Raw genomic sequence first — 21449 nt, forward strand, 5'->3', positions numbered from 1 at the left:
TTAATGTTTGATCTTCAGATCAGACATTCACATCTGTTCATGACTCCCATCTTTTATTTCTGGTGAAGTTAAGAAAACAAAGTAGCCTTTCATCTTTGACATACTCATAGTGTTGCCTCTAGATACAGATTGCCCTAAATTAAACTGATATCTACTCTACATCTGTGCTGTTCATTAGGATTTGCTTGACACATTCTTTTTTATTGGGCATCATATTGTCAATTAAATAGTTTTGTTTACAGTGCAGGACACAGTATCTCAAACTTGAGACTTGACTGCTCAGAGACCGTGACATAAGCAGACACATGTGGAGGAACAGCTGTGCCAATGCAGCTTATGAAACCTGCAAGATGAGCGGCTGGGAGAGGAACACAGGGCGGCTAGTGACACCGGGAGAAGACGGGAGAGCAGGGAAATGTACAAAAAGTGAGAAAAACACTGGAAGCAAAGGCCATTCACTGGAAAGAATGACGGACGGAGAGATCCTTGTTAAATGCTGACGAATGGCTGCAAGACCTGTTCTGGGTTCTACAAGGGCATGTTTGCACCCTGACGCCACCTGGTGGTCAAAAGCACTCATGGCATCTATAGAGAGACGGCAAGAAAAGGTTGACAAAAAAGATGTTTCCCTGGGAAAGATAAAGCACTTCATAAATAATTAGACAACCCTGTGTCTTTCTCTGGGAAATTGTATTTCATTCTGTCTCCTGTCTCTAATTTCCTCTCAAATTCACCTCAGGCTTTTACTATAAATAACATTGTGTGTTTAAGTTAAGACACATACATTATGAATTCATTCAACAGCGTGTATAGTGTTATGTTGTGCTGAAAGGAAACAAAGTTGTGTGTTGAAAATAGAATGCTTACAACACCAAGCTTTCCATTGAATAAACTTCTGAAAGTAAAGTAAAGTAAATATCTAAACATGCTATTATATTAATCACTGCATGGGCAGCAAATAATAGAGCAGAAATGACCACAAATTATAGAACTGATCTTTGAAAAAATGATTGATATTTTTTCACGAAAAGCAGCCTTTTCTATTGTTTCAAGATTTCTTACGCTTTTCAAAACTAACGTTTAAAGCCTGCATCACAATAGAAGCCATTCACACAGGCACAAGAGCAGCAAAGCAGAATTTGAACTGAAGTTACATGAAACTAAAGAGCAAAAACATCTCTTTAGAAAAGCAAGGGCATATTACATATTTATTGTCAATAGATTTGGAAGATCGTGAGAGGTAAACTATTCCAAAGCTTAGTGGCAAAAACCGCAAATTAAAGTGAAGCTCTGGAAACATCCAGTGACACTGATTAACCCGACATGGGAGACTTTAAGTCACTATATGGGCAGAATAATTATGAATTTTGCATTGTGAAGTAATAGCTGAAATGTCATATTTAGTTCTGAACTTCACTGTGATGCAATGAAGACAAGCCATCACTGCAAGCAATGTGCTCCCTGACGCCAGACTCAAGATCCAGAGCATAACGGATTACAGTAATCCAGGCATGAGGGCACAAAAACATGGATTCATTTCACAGCACTTTTTTTTTTTTAGCAATAAAACATGTTTGATCTTTGAAACTTTTCTTAATTGGACAAACATGCAAACTAGGAAACGATGAAAGAACTAGAAGAGCGTTGAACAGTCGAAACAACAAAGTCACTGACTGAAAACAAGTAACGAAGGTTTTGTTGCAAGAACGTTTTTATTTCCGTTAGTGCCGAGTTCAAGCTCAGAGGCATTTTGCAGCAAAAGACATTTCTCTTGTTCCAGAATCTAAACATTGCTTTGTGTTATCATTATTTTTTTTTAAAGGCACCTGCAGTTTACAGATTACAGTTTAATCTCTGACAAAGCACAAAACTCGAGTACGACTTGATGTATGGTGGAGTGACAGAAATAATAAATAAGGAAAAATGAGGGGTGGTGATGAAACTCTGCCGTGAACGCAGCAGCCTTCGGTAGGCAGACGGGAGAAGAGTGATGGGCACCTGCACAAACACTCACAAACAGAGACACACAAACACAGACACAGGCATACTTTGCAGTTGAGCGACCTAATTAAATGTGGTTACATGTACAAAACATGATATATATATTTCGAGACGTTAATCAAGCCCAAAAGTCTTACTCAAAAAAACCCAAATATTTACACATAAAACTGGTAAGATGTGGATGTGATATCCCGAAGGAGAAGCCAGTACCTTTATTTCAGCTGTCTGTAAGAGATGTCACTGGAAATACAACAGTCTCTTGAAACACATCATTTTCCTGAGCTCTGTGCTGTCTGTTAAAATCGCGACCCACATTTCATGCTCTCAAAACACTACAAAAATATAAGTTCAATAGACGATGAATACTGCGAAGAAACTATTGTATATTCAGCATATGCCTAACGAAGAATAAGGTGTCACGGGGTACACAGTTTGAGAAAAGAAATGTACAGCAAATAGTCAAACAGAATACAAAATAGTCGAGTCTTTCTTCTCTTTAGTGGGTGTGATTTTCTCATAGAACACTCTCTACTTCACCTTCAGTACTTCATTCAACATTCATCCACCAGGTGACCCTCACAGGTCAGAGTGACGATGAAGACGTCCAGAGAGAAACAAAAGGAGACTGATTTACAGGAAAACGCTTCTTAGTTTCAACATACAAAACAAGTCTAAGGAGTAAAAAAAAAAAAAAAAAAAAAAAATCTCACAATTCCAATATATGACAGTTTGTATATTTCGCTTACATATGGAATGCTTACAATCTAAAATAGCTGTGAAGATTTAAAAAGACACTTTGTAAATATCTGAATTTTTTTTTTTTTATCAATGTAACCTAAACATTTTATTCATTATCCTCATCCCAGCACCAACCAGCTTTTATGAATTCTTAATTGCAGACTTGGAAACTGGAAACATCCCAGTTTGAGATGACCTCACCTCTGTCTGTCAGTCAATAAGGATGTGTTAAAGACCAACACTACCAAAAATAACCTCCTGCCTGTGGTCTACAAACTGTGTACTGTGTAGTTTTGCGGTCAGTGCTGTGCCAGTCCAGTGAAATATTTACAAACACTCTGGAAGCATGCAGAAATAATAACGTATGACGGAGGATGAAATAACTCTGAGCTAAATTCAATCAAACCTGTGCAAGTTGTCGCAACAAGTTTTTCATTTTAACCAGTTTTTAGTATTAAGTTCTCCTCTTTCCACGCAAAAGCAAAACTACTGAAATGTTATCGGGCGATGACGTTAAAGTAATAGTAATGGGTTATTTGCTCTCTCACTGTGAGTTAGATGAGAGGAAAGATACCGCCGTCATATCGGTCTGTTAAATGTGAAGCCACAGCCAAGAGACAGTCAGGATAGCAGAGAGACAGACGGACAGCTAGCTTGTGTCAGCTATAGCTCCAGGTTCAGGAAGTCACTGCGTCCAGACAAGAAACACTCTGGTTCATAACCCCACATACAACCACAACTTCTTGTTTTTATACAAAGTAGACATGACGTGTTGTTGAGAGAGCTTTAGCAACACGTTCTCACTCCCATCTCTTCATCAGTGGTCCTACGCTTAGCGCTGTGAGGCTCTTGGTTCCCTTCTAGGTTTTCAACATGTCAACTTCCTGTCATTACATGCATACACCGTCCTTTCAATATCAACTTCCGTTTTCATAGGAAACAACTTTGTTAGGTTTAGGCAACAAAAGTATGATGGAAGCAGATTAGTGATCACAATTACAGTGATCAAATATATATATATATAGCTTGGAACAAAATCATTCCGATAAAAATGCTTTTTAAATAATTCATTTTTAGTAATAAAGTAGCCAGCTAACAGTTCATTTTGGGTATTTTCATAAATGACAACATTTTGAAAAAAATGTATTCTATAGTATTCAATTAAAAAACGACTTTACTGCCATAATACTTTGCCTTGTGGTAACCCGTTAAAGTAAACATCAGTCCCCTGGGTGTTTGTTTGACCCATCCATTTTTTTTTCCCAAGCAGAGTTTGTAGCTCTTATACTACGTAACCTAACTTCCTCATTTCCTCCCGCCATATCTGTGGCCGCGTTAAGAGTCATACTTTGATGCAAAGGGCGACTGTATTTGACGAGTTGGGAGTGAGAACGGGCTTTAGAGGCTCTTGAAAGTGGATGTTCTTTACCTTTGGATGGAACCAGCCTAGCTGTTTCCCCCTTAGATTCAGCTAAGTTAACGTCTCCTCGCTGTAACTTTGTGTGTAACAGACAAATATTGGAGTGGAATCATTCTTTTAAAAAAAAAAGGGAATTCATGTATTTTCCAAAATGTTGTACCATTCCTTTAAACTGAATTTAGCCCTGAGAAACACAATACAACGGTAGCTTAAAAATATTGAAAAATAAAAGAGAAAATACAAAGAGGCAGTTTTTCTCGATAATACAGCATATATTTACCTCATCGTCTATGTACAAGACTTATCAACTTTCCTGATGAATCAAAAACTAAATTCAAAACATCACAAAGACTTTATATCACCTATCCATTGAAATGAATAATATTGGCCAATGATATCATATGGAATACAATGACAGAGCACACCCACGATACTTTTTGCAAACACATGGCATGTTTATGTCTTTATTTGTGCCCTTTGACAAGCGGAATGATAAAACTAAAATAAATAGACATGGCCTGACCCACCTTAGATAAGCAAGTGCCTCTTTCTTTGCCAATAAGTATTCAGTGTTTCATTGCCTGAGAATTTGTCCACAGCTATGTTGAGATAAGTTAATAATAAATGGTGTCAAAACATAATTTTCATTTGAGCTGGTGTGGCAAGAGGTCTTTAATACTGAGAGGAATGATTTGAGGAGACTTCCAAACACTTGAGGATCACCTCGCTCTGTGTCTTATCTCGAAGTGTCTCAGACCCAGTACTGATTCTTTTTCAAGGCCGGGTTCGTTGTCCGACAGTGCTGCAACAACTCCGGGTCTGCGTCTTTGGAGTCCATGTTGGACATGGGGATGTTGTTGGCTGGGTCAGTTTTGCGAAAGGTTTCTGCGCTGGCCACCTCTCCGTTTTTAGGCTTGGATGCTGCGGTCTGGACGTCGTGCTTGCCTGTCTTGTTTTTACGGATCAGGTAGTAGGCCAAGATGGCCGCCAGCAACAACAGGAGAAGGATTACTAGGATTGGAATGAGAATAGACCAGAAATTGCTGCGCCTGGAAACATATGGTTTCCCGTTGGAGCTAGAGCCAGAAGACGTTGTTGTGGGGGCATCTCCGTGGGGCCAGTCCTTGTTGCCCCTCCAGCGGGGGCTAGCGGAAGTGGAACGAGGGGAGCCAGCGCCAGGGAGGTCATTACTGTCCTTCGGTGAGGCTTCTGAAGGAATCCTCAACAGAGTGGCAGGGTAGACCCCAGAAGCATTGTAGGGGCCGGTCTGGAAGGAAAGCACACATTCTGCTGGAGGAACCCCATGGGCTTTGAGGAGGAAGCGGGCCTCGTCCTGACTGACACCACCTCGTGATCCAGAAGCGCTATTCAGGATTTCCATAGCTACTCGCCCCTCATCCAGCTCCTTCTGGCTGAATGTGTCCACTGGCTGACCTGCACCAGGACCTCCAGACCTCACAAAGCGAGCCCCGTGGGGCTTTTGGATGACAGTGAACGTTGGGGAGGTCCTGGTCTTGTTTGCCAGTGGAGTTGCATCCAGAAGCTTCCTGTCCAATTGGACAAGAGCACCTTGGGGTAAGAGGGGATCCTGAGCGATGTTGGCCAGAGGCTGGACTGTGATGTTGAGGACAGAGGAGACATTAGCCGCCTTGCTACGGGCTACAAATGCAACACTGTCTCGAGGTGAAGTGGACTTAACGAAGCGGACACTGACTCTGCCTTCTTTGATCTGTTTCTGGCTGAAGGCAGATGTTGGCTGCCGATCTACCATGACAGCTGCATACTTAGGTACACTTGTGATCTTGTAAAGGATGTCCTCCTCAACAGGGCCCCCGGTAGTGGCTCTCAACATCTCCTCAGTCACCAGGGTCTCATCATCACCTTGCTTCACCTTGATCTCAGGAGCCTTGTCAAGAAACAAGGTGCGAGCAAGGACGCCGATGTGGAGCGTGTGTGGCTCTGTTTGGTGTTCTCCATCTGACACAATGAATTCCATAAAGCCATCGGCAAGGCTGCCATCGCTGAAGAAGCCCACCTGCCCACGATTGACCATCTCCTGTGTGAACCCAGAGATGGGGTCCATTGTGAGGGAGTCAACCAGTCGGCCGTTGCTAGGGGCTTTGGTCACTTTGAAGTGCACCTCATCTGGCGGACTGTCCTCGTCTTGAGTGTTAAGATGCTTCTGAGACAAAAGGGTCATGGAGCCTTGAAGAACCTCCAAGAGTATGTCTATGGTGACTAGTTCAGGGGAGTCAGAGCCGCGACGTTTGATTGAGATGTTAAATATCTCCTCCAGGACCACGGCTTCGGCAGGTGGGGCCAAACTCTGACCCTCAGACTTTAGACGGGCTCTGAAAGAGAAGCTGTCAGACGAAGCCCCTGAGTCATCATGGAGATACTCCAGCATTCCTTGGGTAACATCTTCTTGCATGAAGGATGGGGCATTACGGGGCAGGTCCTGACCACCCAGGGTGATACGACCGTGGTCAGGGAAACGCTTGATCTCAAAAACCACATCCACATCGTCTCGCTCAACTTCAGGTAGGATAGCCAGAAGGTTGGAGGCATCAAGAATTGAATCATCAATGGATTCCTTCTGGCCTTGCACAATTTCCAAACCTGAGCAGAAACAATACAAAAATAATTCAGTTTTCAAATATACTTTCTCTTTAGTTTTGTCTGTCTCCTGTCGATATTTAATAATGCAGCACAGTACATTCATGCTGTTGGCACCATAGGAAACAGACAGAGCAGGGGGCGAATTGTTTATGCAGCAAAAGGAAGCAGAGGTAATAAGTCAGACTGGCAATTGACACAGCCATGACCACAAGCTAGATCAGGTCACACTAAGAGAAAACGGTTTTTCCAGAAAAGGTAAACGTGTGAAGTCAAAATACAAGTTGTAAGCTGTAGTTTATTCATAGCCTAGCGTTAGCTTTGTGCTTCTGACGATTGCATTTACGCTTTTTAGAAAGTGGTGCTTTTTGTGAAGATTATCTTGCTGAACTAAATGTGTAGCATATAAACTTTTGTTTGCACAGAGGTTATTTTCTGCAATAATCCAAAATCCAATGGAAGAATCCTATTGGCTTTCTGTCGAGGGGACCAGGGCAATGCTAACGTCCAGGTTTTCCTCCGTAACAACAACATCCCTGCACCACTCTATCAAGGGTACCACTCACAGCCTAGCAAATGTGCAAATGTACGTATCCTCAAAAACAACTTTTTAGGGTCAGTATAAATAAAACCATAGAAATTTAAAGTGATACTTCACCTAAACTGTACTGTAGCAGGATAACAAAGTATAAAATATAATGTGTGCTCAGCCTATCAACGCTGTATGAATAGATACATAATTAAACACAGATCTGACATGTCTAAAACACGGCTGCAGCTGGTGAAAACATTATCTCACCATAATAACTCTACTGTTATTATTTCAGGTGGAGCCCTCTAATGGGGCTTTACAGGCTTAACCACTCATCTCTGCATCTCAACATCTGTGGAAATCTTTATACAATAACAACAATTATGTTAAAGCCATGCTGTTTTAGAAGTCATGTAACTGCCTAGATTTTGACATTAGCTTGTACCTTTGTTCTTCCACAGCTGTGAGGAGATGTTTCTGTGAGCAGCATAGTAAGAGATGGTGATGGGCAGGATGTGACGGACATCAGGGGCTGGTTGGGATGACAGAGTTAGGTCTACGGAGTCCCTCACCACCCAAAAAGGCTCCTCAGGTATTTGGTGCTCATAGTAGACCACGCCTGACTCCAGCTGTGTGTCAGGGGAAGCAAAATCAGAAGATGATGAGCCGTTCAAAACTCTCAATATTGCAATGTGTAAGTTGCCCGTTTGCAGTCACTGCAAAATTACTTTTTATTTGTTTTGACTTGAGTGATTTGGATGACAAAGACATTTTAGTTCGCTTTTTTCCTCTGAAGTTTGTAAGAACCACAGTCAAATGGGATCTCAAATGACGGCAGCAGTGGTTTGGCTGAGCTGTATACTGGGATCTGGGTTTGAGAACCAGAATGTGACGGCCTGTGTTTGCTCTCTGAGGTCACTCCGTGTCCTAAACTCAACTCTTCTCACACACACACACCCACACACACACCCACACACACACACACACACACACACACACACACACACACACACACACAGACAGACACACAACCACAAGCAACCAAGCGTTCATGCTTGTACACACAAACGCAGCGCTGAATAACTCAAATCATCAAATCATGTTTCAGCTCGACTTACTGTTCGATTTTCTGTCACAATCGAAACAGAGCAGTTTGCAGGGAAACAATTTATTCTCATGCTCATCCGAGCACAGTCAGATGTCAGCAATGGAAATCCGACAGAAGCGAGAGTGAGAACACACTGCTGCCATGGCAGACAAACACTTGGCCTGTATGAAGCAATGCGTAGTACTACTACTACTACTACTGGATATTTGGTTATGTAATCTGAGTAAACTGAAATAGAAGTGCCTCTTTGCTTTACAGACAATAAGTAAAAAAAAAAGTAAAAAAAATCCACTAAATAAACAAAACTCTTTTGAAATAAGGGGGCAAAACTATGATGAAGGATTTTGAAAAAAAAATGGCGTAAACCATTAAAAACCTAAGGCCTTTAAATATATTCCAGGACTCTGAGTGCCTGGAATATTCTTTTGTTTTTCTTGCTTGTAAAGTGACTATTTATACTTACTTTATACTTAAGGTTACTTTGCCAAATGTGCTGTACGAATGCATTTAAAAAAAAAAAAAAATTGCCTGCAATTAAAATCGTCTCCAACCCTGTCCACTGCCTTTAGTAGTTTAGATTAGAGCGATTTATTTATTTAACATTAATAAAATAAAATGCAAGACTGCAGTCACACAGGCTTAACATACATTCAAAATCATCAAGGGTAAGAACTCAAAACCTTTACCAGCATGGATGCTCATGCTAATGCTGACCCTAAACATCACAATGCCACAAAGGCATATGCAATGAGGCCCCCTGCTGGTGAAGAAGAGGAACATGTGGATGCCTCATATACACAGTATGTACAGACTGTAGTTATAGACGGTCTGAAGATGTTCGGTACAAACTTCATTTAAGAAAAAACGTTTTACTTATGGAAAACTACCACAGCTTATGTGAAACACTGAGTCAACAAACACTAAACTGTTTAGTGTAGTTTGAGTGATCTTTATTATCAAGTTTATTGACTTGACTTTACCTTAAATAAAAGTCGACGCTGATAAAAAAATATACGAAATAAGAGGATCATTCCGAGCGGAACCTTTAATAAAAGTAACCAGAGTAAGTAAAGAGCTGTAACCTCAGGAATTAAATGACTTAATTTTCACCTCTAGGAGAGCGGTGAGATCTTCAGCACCAGTCTGTGTTGAAAAGAGGATTAGCTGCACTTTTATGCATAAAAGTGGAATTATGTCTTCTCATATGTCTGTTTGATGGTCTCTGCAGAAGACAACTGGAGGGCCTTGAACAGTCTGCTCAGTAAAAGAAACCTGCCATTACTAGGAATGCTAAATGTGAAAGAGGAGAGGACTTATTTAAGAAGAAGAAAATGAGTAATGCCTTTACAGTGCTCCCTTATGTAACTGATCATTTAAAAAAAGAAATCCATCAAAATATGCTTTTTCCTTTGCTCTTCCTGGGATTTCTTTATTCTTTTCTTTTTCCACCATTTTTCTTCCTTTAATCTGTTTTAATGTTAGACATTTTGCCGTAACTAATAATTTATAATGATCATTAAAAGCGAATGTAGAACATTCAATTTATGAAGGGCGGAGGGGGAAATTAGTTAAATGTGTCCTAAAGGAAATATATCCTAGAAACACACACTTTTGTCGCACTCGCACAAAAGTAATTACCTGTGTTTGTGAGAAGCGGGTAATTTCCTCATACTGGTTCCTGTCATTGGCCATGATCAGTCTTCCCAAACGAGGTGGGCGGATAAGAGAGTAGCTTATCTCATTGCCATCCTCATTGGTCACAGCCCCCAGATTGGCACTCGTGATAGACTGCCTTGTTCCTGTGAAAACACACGCGCACACACACACACACACACACACACACACACACACACACACACATACAGTCCTCTGAGTGCTGTGGAAAATGGCCTCTTGGAAGTGTTGTTGAGCTTGTAAAATTTAACAGAGTCTAGAATTGCCAAAAGCTTTAGCGGTTACAGTAATTGCACATTACTGTGCAGAAGAGCTTCCTGATGGGGAGAGTTTCATTTCAAAATTGATATTTGTGCTTTCAAAAGAATGTGACAACTCATCTCCTTTATCATTAGCGTGAAAGAAAAGTTTGTTGAGAATAGAGGTGAGGTTATTGTCTGTGCTGACACTCATGAAGTATAGTTTCACTTGTCAAATGTTTCATCTGGAGAGGTTATCCTCTAGAAATACAGTGTTTACGAACAACAAAACAACTTCTCTTTGGTGCATTGGAAGTATTTTAGATCAAGCTTGGACTGAAAAGTAAGCTAACAGGCACACTGAGTAGGATGTGGACCCACTGGAAGTGTCTTTATCTACCTCTGCCTGTATTTTCTTATTTTTGCTGTGTTCTCTGAAAAACGTAGCGACCGCGTGTCGTATCGTCAGTGCGCTTTAAAGATGGAAGCTACCGATCTGGAGGACGGCTCAGATAAAATGCAAACACGGAGAGGCAAAGCGCCGAGTGGACAAAGCTGGTTCCGATACTAGCGTGAATCTGGGGTTCGCTTTCAAGAGACAAATCCGAACCATTGTGCTCTTAAAGCACGACGACGTCCCTTTTTGTAAGACGCAAAAAGACAATTCTCCTCTTATGAATGAAATGAAACGATTGAAATTTTTTGTCCGTTGTGGCAAGTAGCTTGTAGTGGCTTATTTTAGCACAGATACTGTGCAGCTGACATTAATCAGTGTGTTTGCTGGCTTCATGACTTTCCTCTACTTGTGCTGCTGAACCATTGTTTCAGATAAATCATAATAAATGTCTTTAAAACAACTGACGAGAGAATCTGGAGAAAGCAAATTCGTTTATGTTTTTGTAATCTGCACGCCACATAAACAATTGCTGTGTTTCGGAAAAATCCACTTAAAACATTGGACAAACTGTACATCATTTTTAGTTTCTTTTTTTTTTTTTTAATCTTTGACCATGTTTTAATCACTGCCGTCTCCAGGGCTTGAAATCTCGAGGACTTTTGACATTTTACCTGGAAATACCATGAGCTCCTCCTGCGTCACCATGGTGATGGTGAGAGGCCTGGCTGTGACGACAAATCGGTAGAGAGGAGACGTGTGCTCGCCGTCTGTCACCGTGAAACCGAAACCACCGGACTCCTCACCTGGAAGAGCAGAGGAGTTTTGCATGGGACACAACAACATGTCATTTTGCAGCCATAGCCGATCACTGGCAGTGACTTCCTCTTGTGTAGAACATGATTTCAAACAATGATGTTGAATTATCAACAGTCCGATATAGAGGCCGACTTATATTTAATACACTAATAAGAAAATTTCGGTGGCCTCACCCTCGTGAATGAAGATGACCTCCCCTTTGTTTATGTGAGCCTGCGTGAAATTCAGGATGCCCACTTCGGGCGCCTCTTTCAACGCCACCATACCACCGGTTGGCACCTCGACGTGGTAAACCAGTTCCTCTGCAAGAGTGTCGGCGTCCTCAGTGTTCAGCATGCTGGAGGTGATGTCAGCTTCCTCACCAGCAAGAACCTGTGGCACACATCAAAGACAGAGAGGGGGAGAGAGAGAGAGAGAGAGGGAGAGAGAGAGAGAGAGAGAGAGAGAGAGAGAGAGAGAGAGAGAGAGAGAGAGAGAGAGAGAGAGAGGGAGAGAGAGAGATGAAAAGACACCACATATTACCAAGTCTGAGTTATGTTTGCGGAAAGGTAATTCAAGGTAATTCAACGTTATACAAGGGGTCAGGAGTTTATTTGAAATCCATTAGAGATTTGCTTTGTGTATAAAAGACACTGTGATGCTGTACATTAATGTTTGTCTGAAGCCATTTCCGTGATACAATAAGAAACAAACCAAAAGGAAGAAAACAAATGATTAAAATAAAAAGAAGATAAGCACAAAAGCCGTGGTACAAACAGTCACCCCCAAAGAAACAATTTAAAAGGTTAATTATTTCTCCGTGGCAGTCTAGGCGCTCCTGTTATCAGAAGATGGAGCACAGCGGCGCATGCTGAATGACTCTCCCTGGGTGGATGGGCTGTAATGGACTTCTAATGGTCGGCCGGCTGAAAGGAGCATTAATTGAAAGAAATGGGCCAGATCCCCAGAAAGACATTCTTAAATAGCTGGAATCAGTTGGGAGACTGAGCCGAGGGTGCCCTACAGTAAGAGGCACATATCGATCCGGAAAGCCATTCAACCTCTGATACCTCTCTCTTTCTTAAGACTCGGGATGAAGAGCAAGAAGCCTTCCGGCAGGAGGAAGAGGGGAGCAGAAGATTCAGCCGCGGATATTAAAAGCTTCATCTGTCAATCACTGAGAGTCGGTTATATTTTGGAAGTTAATTTATGCTACGTATGCCACACACGAGCACACATCGTCCATGTGTAATTGACTTATTTGGTGAGTCCAGTATCTCTCACTAATTTCCTAACTTGACTTAAGAGTGTGGTCATGAACTTGTGGCATTCACTTGTGGGTTGCGTGTTTAAAGTAAAGAGTGAAATAAGAAATAAATAACACAGATAAAGCATGAGAGCCAGAGGTTTTACAGCTGTGATGTCAAAACAACCTGTCTTACAGCTGTGTTGCATTCTGGGCTACTGAGGGTATTACCCTTTAAGAAAAAAACAAAAACCTTTTTATGTAGATTCCTCTAAAGATTAATGCCGCTGCAAAAGTTAAGCTGCTTAAACAAATACAAAAAAAACCCGTGATGTTAAATTGTAGAAAATGTTGCTGCTATTTCTGCTGTTATCAAAGCTGTGCTCCTGATGTCACATTGCCTACATATTCAGTTTTCCATGGGAATTTGAAAATGCACCACCAAGCAGTAAAAGCAAGCCAGCATACATATGGTACATTACCTACAGCTGTTTTCTACAGTGATCAAGCGCTCTAGCTTTCTTTGTAATTTCCTGTAATAGCAGCCTAAATACTTATTTTAATATTTGAGTTCCTACTGTAGGCTATGTAATCTAAACATAGATCTGGAAAGTTCCAATTAAGAGGGCTGCCTGAGTTGTAACTTTTCTGTTTTTCTGGCTTTGACTTTTCAGTCATCAATATCAAATTTACAGATTTGTCCACACATTTATAGATCTATGTACGCATTTACAGATTTGTCTACAGATTTACAAATCTTAAAAGACTTAACACGGATTTGGAGATTTTTTAAAATTTTCGTTGGACACATTTACAAATCCGTATTTGAATACACATTAACCAATCTCAGTACGCATTTAGAGATTATTTTGCACATTAACAAATCTGATTACACACACACACACACACACACACACACACACACACACACACACACACACACACACACACACACACACACACACACACACACACAGATTTAGAAACAGTTGCACAGCTCTCCACTACATTTGCATATGGTAATGCTTGGATTATGGGCCCCATAGATGTTGCCGCTAGTGGAGAAGTTAGTAAATAGTTGTTGCGGTATTCCATTCTTGACCAAAGTGGTGGTCTGAAAGACATCCATTTTCAAAGTGACTCATATTCTCTTTATTCTTTATGTTCCGGAGTTGTTGTGAATCCAACACAATTGCTGTCTCTTTCGGTCCTCTGTGTCGTCCCTGGTATTTTAAACCCATCTAGACTGTTTCAGTACAACAATTGTGTATAATTTAGTTTCCCCTGCTGCTCCTCCGATTCAGTTTGACACTCCATCAAAGATCTATCACCGTGACACAGCATCAACAGTTCAAAGCCGTAATCCACCATAACACACTTTGTGTTTTTTGTTGCTGGTAGATTGTGCCTTTGTTCCTTTCAAATGATAACTTTTATGACCGCTGATGACTCTACAGACAAGAAGGGCTGTTTCATAACAGAATTTCAGAAAAGTCTTGCCTTGGAAGGTCTTGACTCGGAATTTCACGTGCGTGAACGCTGAGTTTGTATACAAAAGTAACATAGACAATATGCGAACCACTTACACTCGGTGGCCTCTGGTTGGAGTAAATCGGCTGCATGGCTTTCCAGCAAAAAATAGGATGAGGATATTCAAATGTGACTATTGTGTACAAGCTTGTTCACACAGGATGAGCACTGATTCACAGGTTGAAGTATGTCGAGAGGTCTAAGTTAACCAGACTAAGGTCTAAGTTAACCAGACTAAATCCGGTTGAAAGGTAAATTTTTAGACGCCTAAATTACATATATCTGTTGTTTCATCACGCCTGTAATGAAACGTGCATTTAGCCCTGTTTTACACTGACGATAGTCATTTCCTGTAAATGCTTACTGGGCCACCTTGTGTGCCACGGTGTGGAGAGCAGAGGCGCGCTGACGTTTGGAGGAAAGCAGCTAAATTTGGGATTATCTCTGGACCGTCAGCTTGGAGGGGATTGAGGCCTGCCGGGACCCCAGCCACGACCTCCTAGGGTGCATCGCCTGTATCCAAAGAGCTTCGCTGGAATTTGTGGAAGATTGATACCGGATGTCGGCAGCTCAACCCCGTGGTTCCGCTGGAGCTGCTTGCACACCAGATACCCGCAGAGACTTGTTACCTCTGGGATCAATAACCTTTCATGTGTCAGACACTTCCATGACAGAATGGGGGTAACCTGCGTCGATGAGCTCGGTGTAGGTGGCGCTTTTACCTTCAGAGGAAGAGAATCACATCATCCTACTGCATCACTTTAAGCCACTGATAGTTTTACAAGGTTATTTTTGTAGAACTGACAACAGCATCACACACCAGCCTACATCGAGAAACAGGGTAGCATTGTATCCACTCTGTTGTTGAAGCCTGCAGAGAAACCTGTGATATCAGGCCTTGGAGAATCCCTACTTCCTGGAGGCAGTTTACACCTCAGGGAGCAGAAACTGATAGTTTGTCTGGGAGCACACCCGGGAGACTGAACCCAAACAATGCAGCTCCTTCTCATTTCCAGGGAGTCATATGTCGCCGCTTTGTCACGCCGCTCGACGTCTGAAACCAGCACACAAGGCGTCCTTTACCGGGCTTTCAAGCAACTGCAATTTGAACCCAGCCACCTCATTATTAGACGATCGGAGGGAGTGCTCTGGGAGTGTGATGAAGAATGAAAAAAAAGTCACACGGGGTTTGACTGGAACGAAGGGGATGTGTCAAAAAACATTGTGTCACAAAGTTACGTTAGTGATATTTGCATTTTTTGTACTTATGTTACATTGTTTAGGTTTTAATTAGTTCACATACTTATTTTAAGCCCAACCATGATGTTTGTCTCACACCTACCTAAGTGTCTTTTTATTCGGCAAAACTCAAGCAAGCGTTTTCGTCAACGTCAACCATGTGTTTACAGTGCAATAGAATGTGATGCCAGGGGGTCTGACAAAGCGTCAGTAAGTGACGAATTGCAATGACAATGTGTTGAACAATTGGAGCCAAATCTGGAGTCATGGGACAGAAGTGGATCTGTGTTTTTTTTTTTTTTTTTTTTAAGACACCATAAGCAAGACAGATGCTTTCCCTTCCCTCTGAGTTATCCCCTCCTCCTTATTGAGAGAGATGTGAGAAGGTGATACGATATGCAGAGATGACTTAGCTGATCACTGTACCACCCCCACCTGACCCGTTTCTCAGCATTAAGGACCACCACTGCTAACAGAGCAGCAGCTGGTGGGAACAATCTCCTTTCAAGAGGCAACAGAAAATATGGTCTTCATTTTAAGAAACTTATAACACCACAGCGTCAAGACGAAAGCTTCTAGTCACCTCTACCATTTGTTAAAAGTAACTTTAAAAACATATAATCACAAACTTAATCGGGTTCTCTGTCAGATTCCTGGAAGAGAGTACCTTAAAACACTCCATTTGATGAGAAATATGAGTTAGAAATAGCAGCTCGGGAGAAGCTCTCAATCTAATTGTAATGAACAGAATCCAATACTATTCTCTTCTTCTATCTTAATATAAAGGAACGGTCTGTCTACCACAGGCATTCCCAACTGCGGTTAATGACTTGATTTTCTGAGGAATGCACAATAGCCTGAACAAGAGAGACATCCGTTTAGAATTTTCTGTTTAGAGCATGTGGCAAATTACATCTATTTCTATCTTTGAATTGCTTTTGTGCAAATAATTTGTCAATAGTTAATTTACATTGAAGCTAAAGGCAAACATAAAATATACAAAACAGCGCATGGACGTCGAACATGCCTGCAGAGTTACAGTACGAGGCCTTTGACTGTTTTTTGTAGCTTTTTCCTAGTATAAATGACTTTTCATTCAAAAATCAATTATGCATTTTTTTTTTACTTTTTTTTTTTTTTTACAGAAAACATGATGAATATGTCTGAGCAGCTGATGATGATGATGAGGCAGTGCTTTCCCATAGCTCTTTTTGACACAAATGATGACACCGGTTTGTGATGCTGAGAAGGATAATAATCGCCTCCCAGGCAACACCGCCGACATTAACTGTTGCGCTGAAATGCAACTTTCACTGGAAGAAATGTGAAAACTTGGTTGGAGGACAGTCAGGTCTGTAGTCATTGACACTGATAGCTTTTAAAGAATCCTAACGTTTTGATACAACTGATCATGTATCTCTGTAACCTGCGCTCCACCCAGGGGTTACAGATGAAAATGAGCTTTTAGGCCATATCTGGTTCAAGGTTTTGCACATTGTTCTTAACCAATGAACAAACAAATAAACAAAATAATTCCCAAACAGAAAAAACCAAAGACAGCCTTCTTAAAATACAAATGTTTACATATTTTACAGTCAATGAGGTCACATCCCTAGTTTTAAGTATCTGTGTTGTAGTGCAAAACCCAATCCCCGGCACTAGATGGCCCTGTCAGTCTACTCTGCACTCCAGTAAGGCGCCAAGCAATCTAGGCCAGCTAATCTGAAAATGGCCTTGCAAATTGATGGTTTATATAACAATCAATGCATTTAGCACCAAGGAGGATGGGCTGCAAATTCAATTTGAATGGACACAATGGCTGATATTTCATTTGGAGGCAGTAATGAAGGAGCTGCCATAGGCGAACGACTTAGTTGGCTGATGACTCAACAGGATACCACCGTGTTTTAAATGTTGGAGACTCTGAAGGGGCGCCAGATGTCTGAAGCTGGGTCCCACACTGCCTGGGCATCCGAAATATTGGCTGATTTTGGAAGTACAGGCGACACCAGAGTGTTTTCTAACTCTATAGTGGGGAGTGGGGAAGTCAAGGCACTAAACAAACAGACAGACGGTAGTTTATCAATGGAGCTACATATATATATACGGTATATAAAGACAGACAGACAGACAGACAGACAGACAGACAAATAGACAGATCGACTGAGCCAGCTATTTTGCACAACTAGCGCAACTTTTTTGAGATACAGCAAAGTCAAGTAGAACCAGACAGAGACGAGTGTAGACCCTAATCGAGACCAGCTGCATCCCACAGAGCGGGCCAACTGGGATCAACGGTGAGCTTCAACAGAGCCCGATCACGGCCATGTTCGTCATCGTGTCTGATCATCTGCTGCAGAGGTCACTACAGACACACACACACACACACACACACACACACACTTCCTGCTTTAAATCAAGCCGAGTGTCGCTTGCTGGGCCAGACCCGGCTCTGTGCGGGGAGACGTCCACATATCATTATGTTACATTCTGCAGCCGCAGCCGAGGAGGCGCAGGGATTGGATGCCGCCCTCGCTCTGCCAGAAAGCCGCGGTCTCGTCGAACCATCTTGGTTTTCCAAAAATACGGGTTGCCAGGGAGACGCGGAGCCGCAGGCAGAGCAGGGAGGGCTGAATGACACAGTTGGTTTCCAGTTCTGTGAGCTGATTACTGCTGGCTTTTTCCAACTGCCTGCCTACTCTTACAGTACAATCTACTTAATTGATCCTTCAAAACTTTTTCTTCTCTCATGGCTGAGTCAGTAAGACAGCGTGTCCCAAGCACACTCTAAAAATACTGTATGTGAGAATTACATAAAGGTGTTTGAATGAACATTCGTGTTATTAGTTAGAGAGGAAATATAAGTGAGATCTCTCCACAATGAAGGACATGGAACACTATTAGAAATCTTTCTTTCTTTCACGTAACTTATTGTTTTAGATATATTTGAATTCCCTTTGGATCAACTTGATGTATTTGATGTATGATTGTCTCTGTAATTCCACTTAGGGGGACTGATGGATTGAGCATTTTGATAGAGCTTTCATTGTGTACTTGTTTTGAGCCGTTTATCACCCTGCGTGTGTTGGATGGTTAACCACTCCTGTCACCAGTCATCAACCCATTGATGTAAAGTGTGGTTTCCCACTTTTAAACTGACAGATCCCACAAGGGAGGAAATGCTGTCTATTTCAGTAAATATGCAGCTTGGAGTCAATCTATTAATTCCAACATACTTCTGAATCAAAAGGTGCGCCATCTTTTTTCTCGGCAAGCCAATCAGAGGAGACTGGGCCTTTTTAGGGAGGTGGGCTTAAAGAGACAGGCGCTAAAATACAGCATATCAGACCGTCGGTGAATACAGGTATATATATTCAGACAGACAGCATATAAAAAATGATGTGTTTTTTGAATATTAAAGCATTTGAACATGCTCAATAAGAAACCAAAAACACGATGAACCTGAAAATGAGAATGAAATTTAATATAAACAGATGTGTTTTACATGACTATGATAATTAGGGATGGGCAATAATGCAAGTCAGATTGTGATGAATAAAACTTCTCAGTTTGAGTGGTACACAAGTTATATTGTGTGAAAAGACAACAATAAATCAGAAGATATTAACTAAGGCCAAATACAGACTGAAATATGTTTCCAAATTAGACATATTTAATTTTAAAACATTGTCATTTTGATGAAAGTTGAATGTATGGAGTTTTGAATATTTGAGGTGCATGGGTAATTAAAAGTAGTTTGATAATAATGCTAAGTTCCCTCCGTTCCAGTGCAAACCGAGGTATCAGCAGATTTGAGGCTTCATTATACAGATACTGTATAAGACAGCACTGAGTGCATTCAGTGAATCACTGTCCTCGTACACTTATGTGGCGTACATGATTCATTTGCAACATTTTGGAGCAGTCAAGCTAAGAATATGCTAATTCACTTCTACTTTATGGCCGTTTATATAAAAAACAATACGCTGTGGAGGCCGCTGCTGTACTGATGCAGCGTGCGTCATCGTCTGTGAGGTCAGTGGCCTTCAGCGTCTCAGTAGAAATTCCCTGCATTCATTGTTCTTGCAGCATGGAGTGAATTTAACTCTCACTTCATACAGGATTCATGACAGCGGGCTGTAAATCGCAGTTCAAGCTATAGATGTGAGAAAGTTCATTCAGAGTTCAGAGTTTATTAAGATTTTATTTCAGTTTGAGCCTTAAGTGGAAATAGCTCCTTCAAACAAAAGGCTTTTTGATTGTTTTCATATCTTAGGGATTTCTAAATTGGCAGAAAAACACTAAATTCATCAATTTTGTCAGAGAATCAATGTAAATAAAGATGAAGCGCAAAGCGGTAAAAAGGTTAAAGCACTATGAGGTAGTATTTTTTAAATAAATCAACCTCTTTTCAACAAGACAGATTCTCATTTCCATTATAAAGCTATTCAGCTGCCATTTTCTCATAGTTTGTGTGGGTTGGGCATCGGACCAATCATGCAAAATCTGGAACAGGTGGTAACACCTGCAGCCTGTCAATCACATGCACAAGTTGGACTTGTTCTTCTTTCCAGAATATTTCAGGAGAAAAAGAAAAAAATATATTACAAAAGCAAAATATGAGCAAATAAAAGCAAAAGGTTATGTGAAATAAACTTGAACTGACATAAACCTCTAAGGAAGCAAGATATTTTTCCACATATTTCTTCTTCTTAGTATAAAGTACTCCCTTGTTTTGAAAGGTCGCAATAAAAGTTTGGTCTTTGCTTCCTTTACACAAAGTGACGCTTGTGGCCGGCTTGAATTCTCATCAGTCGAAATGTACTAAAAGGAAAATAAAAAGTATCCAGCAAACAGAAAGTTTACTTTTTATGAGATTTTCCTACAGCAGCAACGTTTACCGTAGAGTATGTTGGAGAACAGCTCAAAGTAACAGCAAATGCACTCTGAAAGAGCAAAACATTACCTCCAGTCCTGTGTTACGTGTCAGTTTTGGCGGCTCGTCGTTGACTGGTGTGACAGTCACCGAGATGGTGATGGGGAGGCTCCGGCGCTCAATCTCATAAGCCGAGGCAGAGAGTGTAAAACTGTCCTCCTTGCTCTCGGTGCTGTCATGCATGTAGTAGACGTGTCCAAGTTTCAGCTGGGGAAGATAAAAAAAAAAGAAAAAGATCCAGTTGTCACTCCATTCTGAATCAGACCTGAATGGTAGGAAACGACATGAAATAGGCAGAGGCTGGTTGGGCCTAAAAGTTGGAATAAAATGTTACAGTTTCTCTAAGGCAACACTGCTTTAGAGAAACCACAAAGCCATCCTGGTTTACCTGAAGAAACCCAAATTCATGACATTCAAATTCTTAAATTCTCAATTTGATTCTAAATATTTTGGTGCATAATATCTTCTCAGATAGCTGTCCATCCCCTGACACAGGTACTCAAATAATTCTACTCATAATAGTCATTTTACTAATTATCTGGTGTGCTACTCAGCCTGTAAAAACATAATGTGTAATATCTTTTGTGGCTCTGGGGGATCTTATTATTTCAGCTGTGTTTTGGAGACTACAAATTTTATAAACATTTTAAAAAACTGCGTTACAGAGTGGAGTTTGAGACGTGGGCGTTTACTAGACAGGGAGAATCTAACAATAATATGCCGTTGGGACTAAAACCCTGAATATTTTATAAATCTGTGTCTTGTTAATCCTCTAACTTTACAGAAAGCAGAAAATTCCCATTGTTATCCCTTTCTATCCCTTATTATCTCCATATACAGTACATGTGGATTATTCTTTAAAGCAAAAGTTGATTTACTCAAATTGTTAACTGGCCTAATCTTCATCTTTTAGGTTATTCCAACAGTGAGAAACATCCATTTCATTTAGAATAACAAAACAGGAATGTGAGACGGTAT

The 21449-nt window shown here is 41.0% G+C and overlaps 1 protein-coding gene across 1 annotated transcript; it reads right to left on the bottom strand.

The window, feature by feature from the left end:
* Nucleotides 1–1688: 1688 nt before the first annotated feature.
* LOC137890009 (chondroitin sulfate proteoglycan 4-like) lies at nt 1689–20678 on the bottom strand (the record flags this gene model as incomplete). The annotated part of the gene is made up of 6 exons (XM_068734086.1): nt 1689–6778; nt 7753–7936; nt 10054–10214; nt 11397–11528; nt 11715–11913; nt 20502–20678. Coding segments are annotated over 6 exons (2721 nt in total), but the record flags the coding sequence as incomplete, so codon positions are not given.
* Nucleotides 20679–21449: the final 771 nt, after the last annotated feature.

The sequence above is a fragment of the Cebidichthys violaceus genome, unplaced genomic scaffold, assembly GCF_023349555.1.
Source record: "Cebidichthys violaceus isolate CVI_PGR_0920_01 unplaced genomic scaffold, fCebVio1.0.p SCAF_606, whole genome shotgun sequence".
Lineage (NCBI taxonomy): Eukaryota > Metazoa > Chordata > Actinopteri > Perciformes > Stichaeidae > Cebidichthys > Cebidichthys violaceus.